Below are 21,645 nucleotides of genomic sequence, written 5' to 3'. Positions count from 1 at the left end.
GGGTCCAGCCTTCAAACACAGGAGAAGAAAGAAATACCAAGGTCTCTTTCTCCAGAATCTTCTTCCTTTTGGGAGGTGGGGGTTATGGCAAAATTCACGAAAGACCACGAAACATGAAGCTGCCCTCTGCCGCTGTGCTGGCAGAACCCTCTATCACATGCAAAACTGCAACATTTCGACATGGGCCGTGGTGCTGAGAAGCCAAAACTGGGCCCCAGCTGCCCTTTGATCTGCAAGAAATGCCAGGCTGGAGGCTCTGGCAGGAAAAAGTGGCCTTTGAGTTTGGGTCTTGTTCCCAAGGAGACAATGGTCTAGGCTGTCCAAGGCTTCCTCTGGCACACAAAGAGTTAACCCAGGCCACCCTCAATCGTCAGTTTCCTTCAAAGGGACAGATGATGTTCCCCCTTCTCACACACTCTATTGAGGCTAAGTACTGATTTTCTAAATCCAAAAGGGGTGGGAGGCTACTGTTGGGCCAACAGAGTTCTGCAACACGGCAAGGAGAAAGAGCTGAGGGAGGAAGGTTGGGAGCCCAGGGATCTGGGCTCAAGTCCTGCCTTTGGGACAGGCCACTTCCTAAGCCTCTCTCATCCTCAGTGTCCTGTCAACTGCTTGCATCGCTTGCTCACACAGCTATTTGAAGGATCAACCCAAAAGTTCTACCACTTACTTTGTGCCTAGTACAGGCCACAGTGTGGAAAGCCTATTATTTCTAATACCTCTTTTAATCGTCACAGCATCCCTAGGAGGAAAGGTGGTCTAATTATTCCCGTTTTTGGGAAACTGAGGCACAGAGAGGTGAAATTCATTGTCCTGAGTTGGGTCACCTAACTCAGCCAACAATTCAAGCCCAGGCAGCCTGAACACACACCTTAACCAAAATCTATTTTAACTCAGACCCTACTAGTCATCCCCCTGCCTCTGGGTTCTGGTGGGGAAACTGAGGCTCAGGGAACAGAAAAGATCAGATCCCCTGGCTCCGCACCCCTAGCTCTTCTCATCACCCATGGCGCCACTGCCCACGATGGATGGGACTCCCCTAGGTAACTCAGGACTGTTAGGCATCGAGTAATGCAGTCCCGTTATTTCTTGTGCGGCAAAGGTGCCAGGTGTCCCTGCCGGTGGTCACGCTCCCGCACCTGTGTACAGAGAGGGCACCAGACCTGCCCTTACAATGAACCAGCCAACATGCACGCCCTGCGCACGGCGCTGGGTGAGCTGGAGCTAACTGTCCCCGCGGAGCCGCTGGCGCTGTCACTGGGCTTCCAAAGCCCCTCTGTGCCCACGATCCGAGGGGCCGCGCCTCGCTCCACAGTGCCCAGACGGCGCGCCACCCGCCCGGCGGGTCAGGGACTCCCGTTCGCCCCTCACATGCCCTGCACCAGCCGGGGGAAGCGGCGGGACCGCCAGTGCGCACGGAGCGGGAGGACTCCCTTTTATGTCCAGGAATGAGGAGCGCACCGCAGGCACGCCAGCCGCCAAACCAACTTCCCCGCGGCGCGGAGGCAGCCGATGCCACCCTCGGGCCGGGTCGCTTACCTGTCGCGGAGCGGGTCCGGGTGACAGCGGGGAGAAGCGAGGAGACCGAAAGCAGCCACAGCAGGCGCCAGCAGCGCGCGTTCCTCCTGCAAGAAGTGGCGGGGGGCGAGAAGGTGAGGCGGGCGGGAGGGCCGAGGGGCCGGGGCGCGGGCAAGCGAGTCCTACCTTGGCGCCATCTCGCAGGCCTGCCGAGCCCTCGAAGGCACTGTGCGCCCGGCTGCGCTAGGGCCGCCGCTCGCCCTTCCTGCGGCGAACAAAGGCGGCGCTGGGCAGTGGCGGCGGCGGGCAGCCTCGCGGCTCCCCTGAGTCACCCGCGCTCTGAAACCCGACTCCGCCGCGCCCTGCGCTCACCCGCGCGCCGCGCCGCGCCCACCTCGGCCAGCGGCGCCGCACTCACGCCCCGGGGGTCCCCGCCGCCGCTGCCGTCCCCACGCCCCTTTCCCCCCTCGACGGACGCGCGCTCCCGAGCCGTGGCCGCCACCCGGGTCTGCCTTATGTAACCTTCGAGAAAAGCCCCGCGCCCGCGCTCCTCTGGGTAAGCGGGACGCGGCTCCCTCCCGCCCTAACGTCTGTCCCAGTCGCGGCTGTCCCGCAGACGAAGTCTCCTTTCATGGGCCAGTGGAATTCTCTCAGCAGCCCGGGGAGGCCGGAGTCGCTGTGATTTCCTTAAATGACGGATGAACAAACTGAGGTTCAGGGAGATGGAGCGAATGTCCAAGAGCACACAGCGGGGCTGAGTTCCTGACTGCTGTGCCTGCCCTGCACGCCTGACACTCGAACCCCACAGAAGTGGCCCCGTTTTGAGGGGTACAGTGATATATACAAGCACATGCGGCAAAGATCATCCTAATAAAAAAGTTAAATGTATCTAATACTGCCAAGGTTTTCCTCGCGCTATAACTTGCCTGCTGCCCCCTCCACCCCCTGCCGGGGAATGTAAGTTTCAGGAGGGCGAGAGTATATTTGTTTTGTTATCTGGCTACAATAGTACACGGTGGTAGGAAATGCCAATAAACACTGGGTGAATGAAGGAGCACAGTCTCAGGTGAGACCACTTCAGGCACTGTGATGATGCGGGAGAGGTGAACCAGGATCAGCCTCCAAAAGCCATCCCTGGTGTGTGTACTGAGCTTAGCACAGGGCCTGGCATTGGCTAAACCCTCAAATGACTTTCTGTTACTGTTACCAGCAGGCACAGCAGAGCAAGATTTGGGGGTGCAAGGAGGCACCACAGAGGTCCGCGGAGACCTGCACAGTTCTGAAGTTTGGCAAACCCCAGGGGCCTCTCTTCCTGATGCACCAAGGGGCCACCATGGGCTATGGCACTGTACTCAGTTCCTGGTTTTCCTTTCTAGTAATTTCAGTTAGGCCCCCAGAGATGGGATGGGGATGGACATGGTAGCTAACATTTATTGAGTGCCGATTATTTCCCAGGCCCTGTGCTAAATAAATGCTTTACAGGTTCCCCCCAAGGTCGGAAAGTAGAGCGTTCCTATAAAATCTTTGATGAGCCCAAATGGTGTAAAGTGAAGAAGCAATTACCATTAATTTATATGGAAAAATGTTCGAGAGTTCCCAGACCCCCAAAATAACCCCTCTTGGGCTTTTCTGATACTTTATGACACTTCTTACTAGCGATACCCAAAATAAATGGAGATAAAGCACAGATGCTCACAGACACAGTCCAAAGCAGGGGCAGCTTGATGCAGAGATGCTTGTGGGGGCCGATCCCACTGCTTGGGGTCCCTGCCGCATCTATAACCACTTGCCCACAAAACACGGAGCGCTGTTTCCACATTGCCCCTTTTCTCAGCAAAAGTGAAAATCCTCTTCGGATTTCTTTCAGTTATGGAAAACAGGTATTCCCATAGGTCCTTCATAAAAGCAAAGCGGCAAAATGTGAACTTTTGAAAAACAGGGGTACCTATACCTCTGTTATCTCGCTCAATCCCTACCACAGCCCTGGAAAGGAAGGGCTGCAAAGACCTTCATTTCACACATGAGGAAGCCGAGGTTTAAAACATGCCCAGCCTATGCGGGACAGGTGCCGGCATCCATACTCTTCACCACTCAGTCACACTACGGGCCCAAGGACAAGGCGGTTAGACCCACTGGAGACACGCAGCACCCTGGCACGGAAGGGTTAATGCTTGCCCGGCCAGTGAGGACTCTGAAGGGAGCTCCAGCCTGTGGTCAGGAGCTGGGTTTCCAATCCAGTTCTGGCCTGGGCTACAGAGTAAAGTTGAGCAAATCCTACCATTTTCTGGTTTTTTAATTTCTTCATCTGTATAGTGGACATGATGGTCCTGAGGTGGGCGAGTGACTGTGAGTCTGTCGATAAGAAAACTTGCACACCACGGTGCTCTGTCCCCTGTAAAGGGCTGAGTTTCCGGGATCTGTACATAGCTGGGATTCATGTGAACAGCCTTCAGAACTGGAAGAGAGCAGCATGGCCTGCAGAAGGCAGGAGAGGCTTCAAGATGAAAGTGAACTTCATCCAGCCCCTGGGTCTGAGGAGAGTTTGTGGGGGGTTTGGAGGAGGGAGGGGAGGGCAGTACTCCTAGAGATGCACACTCAAGCAGCAAATGGATAAAGACTTCCTGGGTTGGAGAGTGGAATGGTGGGCAGGGTAACACTACAGAGACAAGACCTTCGATGACATGCCAATTGATGGGTATGCATGTGGCCTTGAAGTCATTGGTATTTCCTGAGCATTTGGAATCCTGGAACATTTACAGTGGATAGAGGCTGAGAAATCTGATCCAGCCATCTCCCTCCTGTCCCCATTTTACTGATGGAGAAACTGAGGCTCAGAAAGGCCATGTAATTTACCAAGTCAACTATCCAGTAAGTGAAAGATTGACAAGTCCAAGAGCCAAGGAGGAAGACGCGTAAGAGGAGAGAATGGGTAAGGTCTTCAAATGTTGCAGAAGATCCTTAAAGGTGGTGAATTCCCTGTCACAAGAGAGACAGACCCCTTAACAAACAAGAGGTCCCAGAGAAGGTAGGAATTATGAACTGGGGCTCTGGGATCATGCTGCCTGGTGAATCCTGGCTCAGTTACTAATGAGCTATATGAAATGTGGGCAAATCTGTAAAATGAAGATGACAAAGTTGTTGGGAGGATGAGGATGTTTCTGAGATACACAGCATTTATCAGAGTGTCTGGTGCAAGATAATGCTCATCTGGATGTTAACTTCTATAGTTGATGGTGGTGAGATTCTGGCAAGGGGCATGACTGCAAGAGAGACGACACCCCAAGCCCAGCCCTCAGGAGGCTGAGGCATCAGCAGCAAAAGCAGCTCTAGAGCTAGGATGGCCCCATGTGGAATTAACACACAAGGCAAAGTACATTCTAACAAAATCGTCTGCTTCAGGCTTCTTTCTTCATCTGTTCGTATTCTCTGTGAATATGAATTCTCTCCCACTAGCAGCCATTCTGTGCTGGAATACTTTATTTTAGTATGAATTACTAACCATAGGGAATTTGCTTTCTTAGTTCTCTATTTCTCTATTGCTTATAAAGTATCACATCAACTGGAGATATAATTGACCTCCTTAGAACTCAAACTTAGAGGGTGCCTGGGTGGCTCAGTCGTTAAGCGTCTGCCTTCGGCTCAGGTCATGATCCCAGGTCCTGGGATCGAGTCCCACATCGGGCTCCCTGCTCTGCAGGAAGCCTGCTTCTCGCTCTCCCACTCCCCCTGCTTGTGTTCCTGTTCTCGCTATCTCTCTCTCTGTCAAATAAATAAATAAAATCTTTAAAAAAAAAAAAAAAGAACTCAAACTTAGAATATATTTCTACACTGCTCAGAAAGAGCCATATCAACTACAATTGTCTGATAGGTCTGTGGTTCTATTTGACTGTTAAAACCAGAGGTTGTGAACTGGTGGCCATTGGCTCAATTTGGCCTACAGGTATGTTTTGTTTGACTTGTCTGGTGACAAGCACAAAATTAAATTTGTTAGCAATATTGGACAATTAAGTGATTTTACATTAAAGTCTAGATTTCTGGATTCTTTTTAAATTTTTGGAAAACCTGGCAACATGGGGCCGCATTCCCTGTGCCAACAGTTGACTGGCATTGAAAAGGAGCTGTTGCCTTCAGTTAAGGCTGTGCTCTCCACTTTGCCACAGTCCCACTACTCCCTATTGTTCCTCAACCCCAAGGCTATGAATCATTTGCCATTACACACACTTTGTCTTTCTTATAAAAAAGAGAAAAGTGGGGAGTGACTGGGTGGCTCAATTGGTTAAGCATCCAACTCTTGATTTCGGCTCAGGTCATGATCACAGGGTTGTGAGATGGAGCCTCACATCAGGGTATATGCTGGGCATGGAGTCTACTTAAGATTCTCTCTCTCCTTCTCCCACTGCCCCTCCCCACCCCTCCCCCTCTTAAAAAAAAGAAGAAGAAAGGCAGAGAGAAAAGTGGAATAGATTGAGTGCTCATGTCTTTGTTTAAAATGGGTAAAAAATAAAAAGATGTCTAGATATAGTCAGGTTTCAAGAAAGATGTGGAAGAACATTCTGCATGCTTAATATATAAAGTATATCTACCTTGAAAAAAAAGAAAAGAAAACTGAGATGCTATTGTGAAATAAGCCTTGTCCACCTCAGTTATGTACCAGCCAGAAGGATGAAGGCATGGCTGCATTTTGCCTGGTGGGCTTTAACTGGGGTCCCATTTATAATTCAAGGTACATACAGATGATCTCAGACTTAGGACGGTTTGACTTATGACTTCGACTCTACAATGGTATGAAAGCAATATGTAGTCAGTACAATAGAAACTGTACTTCAGATTTTGAAATTGATTGTTTTGTGGGCTAGGTGTATGCAGGATGATCCTCTCTCTTGAGTGGGGCAGCAGCGACTAGCTGCAGCCCCCGTCAGCCACCCAATCATGAGGGTAAACAACCCATACACTTACAATAATTTGTACCCATACAACTGTTCTGTTTTTCACTTTCAGTAAGTATTCACTAAGTTACATGCAATATTCAATGCTTTATCATAAAATAGGCTTTGTGTTAGGAGATTTTGCCCAACTGTAGGCTAATGTAAGTGTTCTGAGCACATTTAAGGAAGGTGAGGCTAAGCTACAACGTTCTGTAGGTTAGATGCATTAAATGCATTTTCGACTTAGGATATTTTCAACGGACCATGGGTTTATTAGGACTTAACCCCATTGTAAGTAGAGGAAGATCTGTAGGCTTAAGGCAGCAGGTTCCTTTACTACTCTGGCAGGGGGATCCTGTGTGCACATTCCATATTTTGCTGCTTCTGTATACATATCAGATAATATCCAGTTCACTGGAACCTAAAGATGAAAGACCCCAAAGCACATTTCTTCTGTACAAATGCCTGGAAACAAATGCATGTGAATATTGTTAATTTTGTACCTGCTTCACCTGGGAAACCAGGCCATGTAGGGCTGTAGTAGGGCTCTCATTCTGGAGTTGGGCCCAGAGGTGGGAACTGTGAGCTCAGCCTGATGGAAGACAGGGAGGGTGCAGGGTATCCAAATGGTCCCAGGGGCAGGTGTGGGAGGGATGGGGGCAGGACGCCAAGCCAGGCATTTCGCCTCCTGCCAGACTGTTTTGAGGGTTTCAGTGATTTCCTTCCATTCAATATGAAGTGGTAGAAATAGCCAAGAGGAAGCCTCATGTCATACCCAAGCAGGTCTTAAATTGTTTACCACAGCTTCAATACAATCTGAGAGATTAGGACATGTGGAGACGTGGGGATCTTATGTTCTGGCTCTTCCAGGACTCAGATAAATTAATGTGCTGTTCCATTTTCCCATAATCCACCCAAGTGTCCCAGAAAACACAGTCTCTAAAAACATTCTCCAGACTGTCTCCAGCAGCTGGAAGGGATACAAAAATCAGTGAAAAGCATCCCAAACTTTGGTTTGGGAAGAAGTTACCAACCTCATGGCACACGTCTTCCCAAACCTGCTTCTTCGGGACGCAGAGATAATACCTCCCCTGGGGACTTGTGGTGACAGAGTTCCCACAGGCACCCAAAGCTTTCATCCTCATCTGGTTCCATGGGCAGAAAAAGGGGAATAAACTTAGATAGCTGACTAGAAAAGAGTTTACTAGAATAACCAAAGAGGGCTACTTTTTGGGTGACCCAGAGAAAACAATGACCGTTTAAGCCCCCACCTGCTTTCCAGCGAGGAGCCTGGTTCCGATGACCACCTTGATGTGTTCAGATGTGCAAAAGGGGAACCGAGGGCTGCATAAAAGAAAAAGATGAATTTGAAAATCTGACGATCCTGAAGGGAAGAGGACGAGAAGGGGGAGTGTGTCAGACGCTCTTCAGTGCCACTCTGTGTCTGGTGCTTGAACCCTCTGCCTTTGTCATTCATATGTGTTATTGGCAAAGGCTTCCAACTGCCCCCCTGCTTCCCTTTCCCTGAGCACTTTCTCTGGCCGCCGGAGGCTGCTCTGCCCACAGGGACCTGGGGGACTGCCGCTGACCCAGCAGCTCTTAACCAACGACTGGCAGTCGGCTCCCTCTCCCACTTGGTAGGAATGTGTAGAGGCACCCAGAGTCCCTTGTCCCCCGTGCGCCATGCTCATGTGGAACACCTCTGGCTTCCTGCCCCAGGGCTCCCTGTGGATGCGGCCACACTGCGTGATCCACTCAGCACAAGCAACCTGGAAGTGATGTGCAAATAACTCCCTGGGAAGCCAACTTTTCGCCAGTGGAAGCCACCAGGTACGTGCTTCTCCCCACTTCTCCCAGATGCGCTGTCCCAAGAAAGCCGAGTACAAAGCATCTCAGAAGACGGTCCCACGAGACCGATGCCTGTCATCTAATGCATCGCATGGGCTCCTCCTCCTTCCCCGCCTCACTCCCCTTTCCTTCACCTCTGCTTCCTGGGACTGTACTCCCTAATGCCAGAGCTACACCAATAACTGCTGCCTGAGAACCTAGGGTAAGGTGGGGCAGAGCCTACCTCTCACTCTCTCACCCTCGTGTGTCATAACAGAATCTAGGTGGTTGTCACATCCCTAGGTGCAGTTAGCATGATGCCATCGACGGAGGGGACTAGCATCATGACCTGTGGCATATCAGGAAGACAGAGTCCCCGTGGGCTATACTGTAACAGAGAACAGGAGAGTTAACACCGTCCTGGGGCAAAAGAGTAAACATGTCGTACTCTCCTTGCCATATGGAAGCACGTTGCTTTCAGTTCTCCCCACCGACAGGGATGCGCTGCACTCGCCAGATCACGTGTGCCCCAAGTGCCAAAGGCCGTGTTGATGTTTTCCAGTAAAGACACTGCATCTGGCACGGCAGCTTCAGGTGGGGCTACCATCTGGCCAAGTTTGCGGCAATCCACTATTACCCATCACAATCTATGTGGCTTCTGAAAGAGCCATGGAAGTGAATTAGTGGAAATATAATGGGACTCACCTCCCCAGTCCCACTGAAATCTTAATAGTGGCTCTAGTCTCTGCCCTGCTTCCTGGGAGGTGCTATTTTACTCTTGGAGATGGAGACAGGGAGGTAGTTTTAAGGACTTCCACTCTACCTTTCCCACCAGGCTCCGTAAGTGTGACAGCAGCTACCTTATGAGGGCAGAGAGGAACTCAAGTAATTTCCTGGGGATTTCTTGGTCCCTCCATATTCCATACTGATGGCAAATGAAACAATCAAGGCAACAAACAGATCAGATTCTTTTTTTTTTTTTTAAGATTTTATTTATTTATTTGAGAGAGAGAATGAGAGAGAGCAGGGTCAGAGGGAGAAGCAGACTCCCTGATGAGCAGGGAGCCCGATGCAGGACTCGATCCCGGGACTCCAGGATCATGACCTGAGCTAAAGGCAGTCGCTTAACCAACTGAGCCACCCAGGCACCCAGATTCTTTTTTTTAAGATTTATTTATTTATTTGAGAGAGTGCACGTCTGTATACAAGCAGGGGGAGGGGCAGAGGGAGAGACAGAGAGAATCCCAAGCAGACTCCCCACTAAGCGCCAAGCTCCACACAGGTCTCAATCTCACGACCGTGAGATCATGACCTGAGCCAAAACCAAGAGTTGGACGCTTAACCGACTAAGCCAGCCAGGCACCCCCAGGTCAGATTCTTAAAGGATAAAGGTCCAGGTCACCTCACTAAGTGAAGTAGTAGTTCTACCCAAACATATGGGGGACCACGCGTACATGTGACCCCAGCTCCACCTTTTAAACAGCTTTTACTAGTGTACTTAGTGCCAAAATAACCCAGATAGCTGGCCTTGCACAGACCATCCAAAGTGTGGGCCAAAAGTAAGAGAAATCTAGACTGGGCAATGGAGAAGGGAAGTGGCACTGGCTACAGCTGGGAGATTGTAGCGTGTTTCACTAACTCTCCTGCCTACAATATTCCAGAAGATCTCAGTCGGCTATGATCTTGAAAGGGAACTCTCTGACTGGCTGGACTTGCACTTGAAGAGAACATCTTGTTCTCACAACATCGGGGGCCCTATATCCTAGCATGGGAGCCAGATCTATCGGGAGCGCACATGCAAACCTAAGAGGTACAGGGGTGGACCGGATTAGACATCCCTAGCGCACCACTTCAAATCCTCCCATGTCACTGGCCTCCAGGTGGCCGTGGATTCCAGCCACAGCCTTCGCTGCAGCCATCACCTCTGTAGGGATTCCAGCCAACTGTGCACACAGCCTGGCAGCCTTACACCCAGACTGGGTACCACCCTCCTCCTGCTTTGGGACTTCTTCAATCCTGAAGCCTGAGATGCCACAGGATTCACTTAGTGCCGAAGCACAAGCAACTTGGAAATCCAAAGGAAATACTATGTGGCAGACTTTTGAACAATGGGGGATAGAAGCCAGTGAATTGATATTTCTCCCTCCTTCTTTCAGATGAACCACCCTACAGATCAGCTTCTTAAAAGAAAATCCCACAAGAGGAAGAAATCATTTCCACTTGATGCCTCTTATGTATCTTTCTTGTTCCTTGATTCATTCCCACTGCCCTCATTCTAGGGATTGTACTCTGTAACAAAGTAGCCTAGAAGTCTTTGCCTTGAGCTCTGCTTTCTGAAACCCAGGTTAAGACAGAGAGCAAGAGCTTATAAGCAGCATCAACACAGAGGCCAGAAAGTCTGGAGATGATGCAGCCAGTGAAACATTTGTAGCAGGCGTGGCCCCAGACCATTGGAGAAACTATAAAGCTAAGGTACAGTTTGGAGTTGTGTGCGTTCCAGCAATGGAAACTCCTCCTGCCAGTCCCCTTCCTGAAGCCACAACAAGAGAAGACTTCAATCAAGTTTACCAAATACATAAATGCCTTGTGAAAACGGGGTTTTATGGACATCAACTGGGAGATGAATTCCACATCTTGGCCAAGAGAACAGAACAAAGGCTGCACACATAGGATGCGCTAATGAGCTATTACTGGAACTTAGTAGGAACAAGAGTTCAGCATCAGAGGTAAGCATAAGAACTTCAGCTTTCTGAGAATTTGCTTAGATATTGAGGATGACTCTGGGCTTCCAAAAGGCACAGACTGGTGGAGGCAAAGGTCATTTTCAAGGGGCAGAAGGACTCCATCCAACAACATCTGACATATGAGTAGCAGAGAGTATCCAAAATCAGACTGTATAGGTTTAAATTTGTGGATTGTCTCTTACTGACTGTGTGACCTTAGGAAAGTCACTTAACATCTCTGCCTCAAGTGTCATGAATTGAAAAATAGTTATAGTGGGGCACCTGGGTGGCTCAGTCAGTTAAGCGTCTGCCTTTGGCTCAGATCATGATCTCAGGGTCCTGGAACAGAGTTCTGCATCAGGCTCCCCGTTCAGCAGGGAGTCTGCTTCTCCCTCTCCCTCTGCCTCTCCCCCCACTTGTGCTCTATTTCTCTCTTAAATAAATAAATAAAATCTTTAAAAAAGAAAAAGAAAAATAGTTATAGTAATATAGAGTGGGTACATGGCAGTCACTAAGCAATTTTCTATTTTATTATTATTTAGTGCCTTTGTCTTTTTAATATAAATAAAAGCCCATACTTATAGTCATAGAATATCAGATCTAGAAGGGGCACCTGGGTGGCTCAGTCAGTTAAGTACCTTCAGCTCAGGTCATGATCCCAAGGTCCTGGGATTGAGCCCCACGTCAGGCTCTCTGCTCAGCAGGAGCCTGCTTCTCCCTCTCCCTGCCGCTCCCTTGCTTGTATTCTCTCTCTCTGTGTCAGATAAATAAAATAAAATTAAAAAAAAGAATATCTGTTCTAGAAGAGTTCTCAGAGATTGTCAAGCCAGTCTCCACTCCTGCCCAGAGAGAGGAAGGGGCTTGCCCAGGGCCACAATTAATCCAGGGCAAAGCCAGAGCCAAGTGCTCTAATGTCTGTCTAGTGATCTTCTCTCTGCCTTGTGGGGCTCCTGCCAAGTTCCCCCATATACTCAGAATCAAGACCATTACAAATCAGAAAGATAATAAGAAATGAATGTTTCATTCTCATGAGATGCCGCTTTGCTAAGTGCCACCCTAGAGCATTTCACTCTGCCGCTCAGTATTAGTCAGCCTTGGTCCAGACCAGAGTTTTTTTAACCTGTGGCCCACATGCATCAGAATTATTCTGTGGGAGAATGTTAAAAATGCAGATTCTGAGTCTCTACCTAACACCTTCCAAATCAGAGTGTCTGCAGGCAGACCCCGGAAATTGGAATTTTAAGAATCTCCTCTGACCTACCTTTTGCACACTGAAGTTTCATTGCCATTGGCCTAAAAGTTTCAACATCTCTATTTTTCACAGCACCTGGTTCCTGAACTTTACCTTGGCACTGTGTGCATTAGGACATTTTCCAGTTGAAATATAACCCCATACAATGATACATTTGCAATTACTAGCTCTGATAGACTGCCAAGACCTCTCTTGGATGGACTTCCCCACTCACCACACCCTTGAAAGAGCAAGAGATCATATGTTCTGTTGAGTTAAGGCCCCCCTTGCTTCTGAGAGTGGCCAGTAGAACAGCTAATGAAACACACAGCCATTCTCTCTCCCCCTTCCGAGCTACTCTGCCTCCTACCCCAGCTCTGCTGGGCTTGACTGCAAAGCAGGAGTAGTGTTGGATCAACAGCGGGTTGCTACTTCCTCCTTCCTCAATCCTATAGGTTCAGGGTCTGGTCAGAGGCACCCCTAGGAGGTGTTTGGAAATGGATAGGTAGGGAAGTTCCTTTGTCACAATGAATGGGGATGCTCCTGGCATCTGGTGGCAGGGGCCAGGGCTGCTAAATTCTGCAATGGGAGAGGCGGTCTATACAACAAAGAACTATCCAAGCAACAGGGCCAATTGTGTCCCACTAAGAAATGCTGGCAGATTGTGGCTTTCTAACTTTTCTGAACAAGACCCTCGGTCTCACAATCTCATAAACACACACTATTTTTTTTTAAAGGTTTTTTTATTAATTTATTTCAGACAGAGAGAGAGAGAAAAAACACAAGCTGCGGGGGGGAGGGCCAGAGGGAGAGGGAAGAGCAGACCCCCTGATGAACAGGGACCCCCGCCGTGGGGTTTGATCCCAGGACCCTGGGATCATGACCTGAGTCGAAGGCAGACACTTAACTGACTGAGCCACCCAGACGCTCCCATTTCAAAATTCTTAATCAGCACCAGTGAGTGGAAATGTGAAACATGTTGGGAATCTCTCTGTAAGCATTAGTCATCTGCTCTCACCCTCTCTCTCTACTTGACTTACAAATCTCAGGGCTAAAGTGAAAGCCCCAGTGATTTCTGATGAGCTAAACTAGTCTTGCTCTGTCTCCCAAAACCAGATGCCCAAAGAGAGACAAACAATTGTCCATTGCCGAGGCCTGCGGTTTTCACAGGGCCCTGCTCTGAGGTTGGCGGCCCATGTGTTTTGCATTTCCCCACGGGGTGGGAGAACAGATGGATCCTAGCCATTCAAAGGTTTTACATCACAGTGGACAAAGGAACCAGCCACAGTGGGAGTGGAGTGGGGCTGAGGGCTCTTAGATTCAAGCTGAGGGGGCTTAAGGGAATATTTCTCACCTTCCTGAACCACAGTCTGGCACCTCCATCAGATGGGCAGCCTGGTTCCCCGAATCAATTCCACACTTCCCTGCCACAGTGTGCAAGCAGACCAGGTTCTAACATGCGGGAAGAAGCACAAGAATAGACACCAACCATAAGGCCAAGGGCAGAGCCAGGCTCAAGGAGTGGGGCCTGTGACACTGGTTGGCGGAGCCACCAACCACCCTTTCACTACCCCCTGACCACTAACACCCGTCACAAACTAAATAATCAGATCCTTCCCTCCCACTGCATCCTCTGATATTCTTACCACACTCTTAACGATCATCATATCAACATACTACTTTAAAATGGTTGAACAGACACCATTTTCAGAAAAAGTGGCCTCCCCCTGCCTCTCCGTGGACAGTCCCTTCTTATCTTGGTTTAAGCTGCCCCTGCTTCCTGGATTTAGCGACTCGGTGTTCTCGTATGTAGAGTCATTGGGTAAAGCACCACACACTCTCCCTGCAGGGCCCTGGTGCCGCCCAGGTCTGGATGCCTCCTACCCCACTCCCCTGCTCCCTGCACCGCTCCAGGCCCTGGGGGCGGGGGGCCCAACCCTTCCAGGGCTCCCATTCCGAAGCACAGGCGAGAATCCAGGTTTTGCAACCAAAAAGCAAACAAAATAAAACTGACTGGCACCGGCCTGAGCGGGTCTGTGTTCTTACAATCTAAACAAGGTTATGACGACTCACCAAGGTAGGGGCCTTCATGGCTCCTCACTGCTTCTCTCACATGATCCTCAGGGGAGCCCTGGAGGTGGCAGGGCCCCTCTCCCCCCGCCACACCCCGGCTCTCTGGGTGACCCCTGGCAAGACAGCTGAGAGGGATTCTCACCTTCGCAAGAGGGGTTGCAGGAGCATCACGGGACTTCCGAGAGTGATGGGAGCTTCTCATAACCACGTGCATCCAAGGAAATCCCAACACGCCTTGCTCACCACCTCAGCATGGCGCTTCACATATAACATGTGCCAAGAGGGACTCTGGCTGATGGGCGTACCTCGCTGTTTGCTTGGGGTGGGCCCATGGGACCCCCGATTCCAAGAGCTGCCTGTGGTCTGCAGGTCAAGAGGAGGGGTTGGCATCTTCAGCCCAAGGAGGCGGCAGCATGCTAGAGGTAACCCGCACCTGGGAGTCCAGGCCCTGAACCCAGAGACAGGGGAGACCTCCCTAAGAGCCCCTCATCTGTGACCGTTTTGTGAAGGAGCAAGTAGCCTCTCCACCGCAGAAATTCCTGGAAGTACTCAGGTATTACGCCCGCCCGGAGAAAATAGCTGACGGGTATGCGGATCACGTGAGCCTTGGAGAAAAAGGTTCGACAGTGCTGTGTGGGCTCTTTTTAGAAAAGCTCAGCAGTGTAAAACATCTCAGAAAAGACTCTCATCGAAAACAAATAAAATAAAAAGCAACTTTTTAATTGTTTTCATTTAAAAGGGCAAGCTTGTAATGACTTAGAAAATGATCAGAAGTGCCCTTTGCCCAAAGTTTTACATACATGTGTTACAAGGGATTTTCTTAAAGCCAAATTTCCTTTTTTTAATGTTTGGGAACCTCATGAAATGGAACACCTACCTTCTTCAAAAGATACTTTGAAGCCATAAAAATGTTCTTACACTTTGACTCAATAATCCCCTTCTGGGAAGCTAGCCTAAGAAAATACCCTGAAATATGGAAAAAGCCATATGCAGAAAAATATTCATCAAAGAGTTGCTTAGTGAAAAACTGGAAGCAGCCCAAATATTCAAAAAAGTAAAGAGAGGATGGTAAAGTAAATTATGGTATAAGCCTTGAAGAAATGTTCTATAACCATTAAAAATGATTGGTATGGAGTTTATGAAGGATCACAGAAAACACTTATGATGAAAGTATTGGGTGCGGAAAGTCTGGAACAATATTTGCACACACGTGACCTGTAAAAACAGGAAAGGAACATAAAAATATAGTTGTTACTATGTCAAAGTGGTAGGCATATAGATTTTCCTTGTTTTCGAATATGTCTAACATTATTGTATCTCTACTTTTTACAAAAGTTCAATCCCTAAAAAAAAACATGTGGGGGGTTGGGGGGACAGTAGATGCTGTTCATGCTTTAAGTAGGAAGAAACATTAGTAGAGGTCAGGGGTAATTAAGATGGGAAATTACCCATCTTAGTGCCCAAATTATTGTTTTTAGAATGCTTTCATGTTTTAGGAAATAAATATATAATACATGCGAAAGGCAGTTTTGTTCAAGGCTCAAACCACGCAAATTATATTACTGCAGGAAGCATTCAGGGTTTACAGAGTCTCTTATTTCTGTGTTTTGGGTTGCTCTGGATCCACTTATAAGGCTTCTTGTCAAGGAGCCTGGAACTGATGCTTCATATCTCCCTACATTTTTGTATCATCTGTAGCACTCAATATGCCATGGATATGAATGTTAGACTGAGAAAACAAATCTCATTTTCTCCCTCCACCATCCAGGACACTTATAATAATGGAAGAATTGAAAGGAATTCAAGGTCATTCATGTATAAATCTCCTTGGCAGGAGTCCATGTCACAGCGATGTGGGTGGGGAGTTGGACATTCAGCATCTTGGGAGTGCTATGAAGTGTGAATCTGGAGTCAAAGTCCTACCTGGGAACAAGACAAGGCCTGTGTGCAAAGGTGAAAACAAAGCACAAATCCAAATCCAAATCCCTAGGAAAATACAAACTAGAAATGTAAATCAAAGGGACATGGTTCTTAACGCAATTAAAAAAAAAAAAGGAAACATAATGACACCTGTTCCAGTTATCTAATGTTGCACAACAAACTATCCTAAAATTTAGCAGCTTGAAACAAACACCATTTTATCGTATTTCATGATTTTATGGGTCTAGATTTTAGGCAGGGCTCATCGGAGAAACGCTTTTGCCCTTCATGGCCTCTGAGGGCACTCACTAGTACTTGGCTGGAAAATGAATCTAGAGGATCCAAGGGTCCCCTCATGTGCCTGATGCCTGGGGTGGCTGGCAGAATGGGCTCGGCTGCAGGTATTGGCCACAGCTTCTACACTGAGCCCCTCTAGAATGGCAGTCTCTTCAGCAAGGTTGGAGCTCTTATGTGGTAGGTGGCATCTCCCAGAGCAAGCATGCAAAGATACCTAGCCAAAAGCTGCAAGACTTCTTGCAACTTAGCTCAGAAGCTCCAGAACACCACTTCTGTCACAAACTGTTTGTCAACACATCACTAAGGCTAGCCCAGGTCAAAGGCAGGGAATTAGACCTCATCTCTCAACAGGAGAGATAGCAAAGAATCTGTATTCATCCCTGGTCTACCACAGCATCGGTCTACATGAATTAGATCAGGAGGGAAATTGCAGGGAGCAAGCAGAGCAGACAGGTATCGAGATGGAGTTCATGCATAATATATTCATGGTGATGGTGTAGATGGGTACCACATTTTGAGAAGGGACCTCGTCAATATGTACAGAATGTATAAAATCGGAGGAAGGCTATGAGGATTCACCAAGAACTCACTTGCCCTAAAGCTGGGCTTTCTTAATGCTAGCTGCCACTGGCCTCACCTGGGGGCTTTCAAAACCACTCCTGCTTGATCCCATTCCCAGTAATTCTGAAGTGCGTGGTCTCAGGCATGGCCAGAGGCAAAGGGATTCCCAGAAGCTCCCCCAAGTGACTCCAATGTGCAGCCAAGACTGTGAATCCCTGCTATGGGCGCTTGTGATACTCCTCATAAAAATCAAGTGAATGAATAAAATCAGCTTTTTCCTTATTGCACTTTGGGGCTAAATGACACTGGATGGGGTCTTACGGTCCAAAGATTTGGGAGCTTAAAGAAAAATTTAACTCCTCGGACACTAGGGTCAACTCTGGAATGTTGTCACATGTTCAGAGCTTGGAGATTTTGCCAAGACGGGTTTAAGTTTGCTTTTTTTTTTTTTTAAATAACATGGTGAACAGCTCTGTGTTGATTCCCCCTTTCCCTTATTATTTTGCAATGGCACGTGTTCAAAGACTTGAAAAATTCAATGTACCATGTCCCTGATATAGATGTCTAAGAATAAGTTAGAATACATTTCAAATATATTTAGAAAAAAATACCATTTTGTACTACAAGGATTGAGGGTCTATAGAAAGACGCCTTTCAGAATAAATGTCAGGCATTCTTTTAGGATGAGTAAGTCCCTACAGAGGTCCCATGGCAACCAGTCAGTTCATCCTCCAACGACTCATGACTGCTCATTGATTCTGTGCAAGGCCTTCTGGAATGGGGTTGGGGCTGTAACACACGCATGGATGACATGGAAACTCTTGGTCCAGTCCTGGGAAATTGATGCTTTCTTTCCTTTCGCAAACCAGAGAGACCCAGCAGTGTTTGCCCGCTGGGATCTGATGAGCAAGGGCTACAATGGAAGAAGTATGACAAATAGTGCAGTGGTTCTCAAAGTATGGTCCCTGTACCAGCAGCATCCGCGTCACCGGGGAACTCGTCAGAAACACAAACTCTCCTGCCCACACAGCAGACCTACTAAATCAGTAATCGTCGGGTGGGGCCCAGCCATCAGTATTTTAACCAACCTTCCAGGAGATTCTGGCCCACTAGAGCTGGGAACCACTGATTAAGCACACAGAGGGAACATGAGCAGATTTTGTTTCAAATGCCAGCTCTCCAGCTTACTTCTTGGGTAAGTCACTTCACCTCTCTCATCCTGTTTCCTTATCTGTAAACTCAGAATACTACTAGCACATCCCGCTGTAGGGTTATTTGAGGATTTAGGGAGTGGATGCAAGCAGACTATTGAGCACTGTTCTTTGCAGGGCCGGGATGAGGGTGAGGCGGGTGAGGCACCTGCCGTGCTGTGGGTACCTCTGTAAATTCTGCCCCCATGGGGGGGTTCACTCACCTCACCCTAGTGCCAGCCCTGGTTCTTGATATTCCAAAAGTGCTCAGTGAGTGGCTGCTACTATTATATTATTGAGGGATCTGAGGTTTCATCCATTTTCAGGACGTTGGTCAGGCAGAGTTCCAGAGTCAAAGTCTTGGAACAGTTTGGTGTAGAGGAAAGAGCACTGGCTTTGGAGTCCAAGGGTCTGAACTCTAGGAATATCAGCCAAGGAGCGGGGTGCAGAGCAGCAGCAGAAGAGAAAGCCTCCTTTCACTGGGCAGGGCTCTTTCTTCCCCTCTCCTTTCTGAGAGAAGGCAGAGGCCACTCCTGAGTTTGGACTCCCAACCATGACCACTGGATTTTCTGTATCTGTAGATACTGACAACATCCAAGATCCATTCCTGATTGAAAGTCTCAGCAAATTAGGAATCGAAGGGGAATAGAAGGAGGCCTCTTCTATTTGTCCAAGGGTACCCACAGAAGAACCCACTGGTAACATCTTCCTTAACGCTCAAAACTGGCCCCTCCACCCAGGATCAGGAACAAGGTGAGCATGTCTCACTGCTCCTCTCTGAGGTTCTAGAGGCTCTAGTTAGTTCCTTAAAGCAAGAAAAAGAAATGAAAGGCATCCAGATTGGAAAATAAGAAGTAAAATTGCCATGATTATCTGTAGAGAGTCTGATGGGATCTTCTGTAAAGTTACTGGAGCTAAGAAATGTGCTCAGCAAGGTTGATCTGCTGATACCAGATCAATACACAAAATCAATTGTATTTCTATACACTAGCAACAAAAAATTGGAATTTGAAATTAAAAAACGTCATTTAGAATAGCATAAAAAGTACAAAATGCATAGGTACAAGTTTTTGTATATAGCATGAGGGAGGGGAACAACTTCATTCTTTTGCGTGTGGATATCCAGTTGTCCCAATACCATTTGTTGAAGACCCCGTTTTCCTCCCATTGAATGGCCTTGGCACCACCGCAGAAAATCAACTGATCATAAAAGTGAGGGTTTCTTTCTGGACTCTCAAATTCTGTTCCATTGCACAGATGTCTATCTTTATGATAGTACTACACCGCTCGATTGCTGTGGATTTGTAGTAAGTTTTGACATTGTGATGTTACTCTTTTTCAAGATTGTTTTGGCTGTTCTACATTTGGACAACTGATTTTTGACAAAGACATAAAGGTAGTTCAGTGGAGAAAGCATAGTCTTTCCCAAAAATAGAGTTCCGGAACAATTAGACATCCATATGCCCTTGGTTTTCACTCTCTTCTTCCTGTTACCCTTGCTTTTGGCTCAACCCCTGTTTTCTGAAATGCTTCTATTCTTCCAGAAGTCGTTTCCTTATGTCTTTTCAAAAACATAAATTTAATTAAATTTAATTCAATTTAAGTCTTCTCAGTCTGTGCTTTCTCTTTTTGCAGGCTGTGACTGATCTCTCCATTCAAAGATTATTTCGGAAATCTGGGAGCGTGAGCTGCTTAAAGAGAAAGACTGTGGGGAATGGGGAGGGCAGCCTGTGAATCTGTCCTCCGTGCCTTCCCCAGACAAATGGCCCTCCTCGCCTGGCTGGCCCTGGGAAGGGCCTGGGCGACCACAGCTACAAGGACTCGGGCACCTGCAGGACCATCGGTCATGAGGCAACTGCTCTCACTTGGTTTCTGAAGGAGTCAAGGCCTCCTCAGCCACTTTGTCCATTAGCATAATGTGTGTCTACATGACATAAATCAAGAATCTAGTGCACATGAATGTCCAGCTGAGCTGTGCAAACAGGCCTTAGAAGGCCCAGATTTGGCCATCAGTGGGGCGGGAGGTACCAGGAGAGTTCTGTGTAGCACAGAGTTCTCACAGTGTGGCCCCCCCATCCAGCAGCATCTGTCTCACCTGAGAAAGAAATCAAAGCATCACCTTGTTAGAAATCAAATTCTCAGGCCCCACCCCAAAGCTGTTGAGTCAGAAACTCTGGGGTGGGGCCCAGCAACCCGGGTTTTATCCAGACCTTCAGGTGATTCTGATGCCCCTGGACAGTTAAAGCACTTATCTGCTTGGCACTAAATTACCAAAATTTCATATCCTGCTTCTGCCATTTGCTGCCTGTTACTTAAAATCTCTGGGGCTCAGTGCCCCCATCTGTACAGTGAGGATGATAATATCATACCAGGTTCCTAGAGGCTCTTGTTCACGTTAATGGAACAATCTATCTAAATTACTTAGGGAGCACTTAATAATCGCTAGCTTATAAATTGAATTTCCCTTGCCTTCCCTGTTTCTGAAAATTCATTGTCACATGTAATCTTCATGTAACACTTCTTAAAATCTCTCAAAGAAATGCATATGATGGCCTTACTCATGTTTCTCAGAAGCAAAGCAAGTACTATCATCACCTTTGTCATCCATGTGTAGAAACGGAAGCCCGAGGGGCGCCTGGGTGGCTCAGTTGGTTGGGCGATTGCCTTCGGCTCAGGTCATGATCCTGGAGTCCCAGGATCGAGTCCCGCATCGGGCTCCCTGCTCGGCGGGGAGTCTGCTTCTCCCTCTGACCCTCCCCCTCTCATGCTCTCTCTCTCTCTCTCTCTCATTCTCACTCTCAAATAAATAAATAAAATCTAAAAAAAAAAAAGAAATGGAAGCCCGGATGCTCAACTGTCTTTCCAAGGTCATAGTAATAAAGTCATGGATCTGAGACGTAAGCCACTTCTGACTGGAACATCTGTGTCTTTTGTCACATCATGAGTTCTCAGAGTGCAGGCCCGAAATCTCAGGCAACACAGGTTTAAGTGTTTTAATCAGCTACCTTTATTTATCCCTTGTAGGAAGAAAGATGTAGTTAAGGGATGCAGTTAGTCATATATAAAGTTTTCTGCAGGGGGCGCCTGGGTGGCTCAGTCGGTTAAGCATCTGCCTTCTGCTCAGGTCATGATCCCAGGGTCCTGGGATCGAGTCCCACGTCTGGCTCCCTGCTCAGCGGGGAGCCTGCTTCTCCCTCTCCCTCTGCTGTTCCACCTGCTTGTGCTCTCTCCCTCTCTCTCTCTATCAAATAAAAAAATAAAAAATTTAAAAAATAAAAATAAATAAAGTTCTTTGCAGGGCCCAACCTTACTCACTGCTCTCCAAGAGTCCTCACTCCTGAAAGGGGAGATGCTGTCCCATGAGGTGGAACAGGCCTACT

General features: G+C 48.0%; 1 protein-coding gene and 1 long non-coding RNA gene across 6 annotated transcripts in view; one reads left to right on the top strand and one right to left on the bottom strand.

Annotated features, from left to right (window-relative positions):
* The window catches only part of COL15A1 (collagen type XV alpha 1 chain), a 103,459-nt gene extending 101,467 nt beyond the window's left edge, over nt 1–1,992 (bottom strand). For 2 of the 5 annotated variants that reach the window (XM_064579225.1, XM_064579224.1), the window contains exon 1: nt 1,540–1,625. Coding sequence is in view for 3 of the 5 variants with exons in the window: in XM_064579227.1 (XP_064435297.1) it covers nt 1,540–1,625; nt 1,705–1,715 (97 nt within the window). In the remaining 2 variants the exon portion in view is untranslated. Of the gene's footprint in view, nt 1–1,539; nt 1,626–1,704 lie in introns of those variants that run through there. The other 3 variants (XM_064579227.1, XM_064579226.1, XM_045882773.3) reach the window with 3 other exon arrangements.
* LOC123849396 (uncharacterized) lies at nt 1,517–21,252 on the top strand. Its single transcript, XR_006792045.3, has 7 exons — nt 1,517–1,652; nt 8,163–8,273; nt 14,667–14,850; nt 16,132–16,250; nt 17,945–18,270; nt 18,847–19,018; nt 19,901–21,252. It is a non-coding gene; the product is annotated as an uncharacterized LOC123849396 (long non-coding RNA).
* The last annotated feature ends 393 nt before the right edge of the window (nt 21,253–21,645 follow it).

The sequence above is a fragment of the Mirounga angustirostris genome, unplaced genomic scaffold (genome assembly GCF_029215605.1).
Source record: "Mirounga angustirostris isolate CCGP_5_RB_7025 unplaced genomic scaffold, mMirAng1.0.hap1 SCAF_15, whole genome shotgun sequence".
In the NCBI taxonomy this organism is placed as follows: domain Eukaryota; kingdom Metazoa; phylum Chordata; class Mammalia; order Carnivora; family Phocidae; genus Mirounga; species Mirounga angustirostris.
This window is presented reverse-complemented; position numbering and strand designations above follow the sequence as displayed.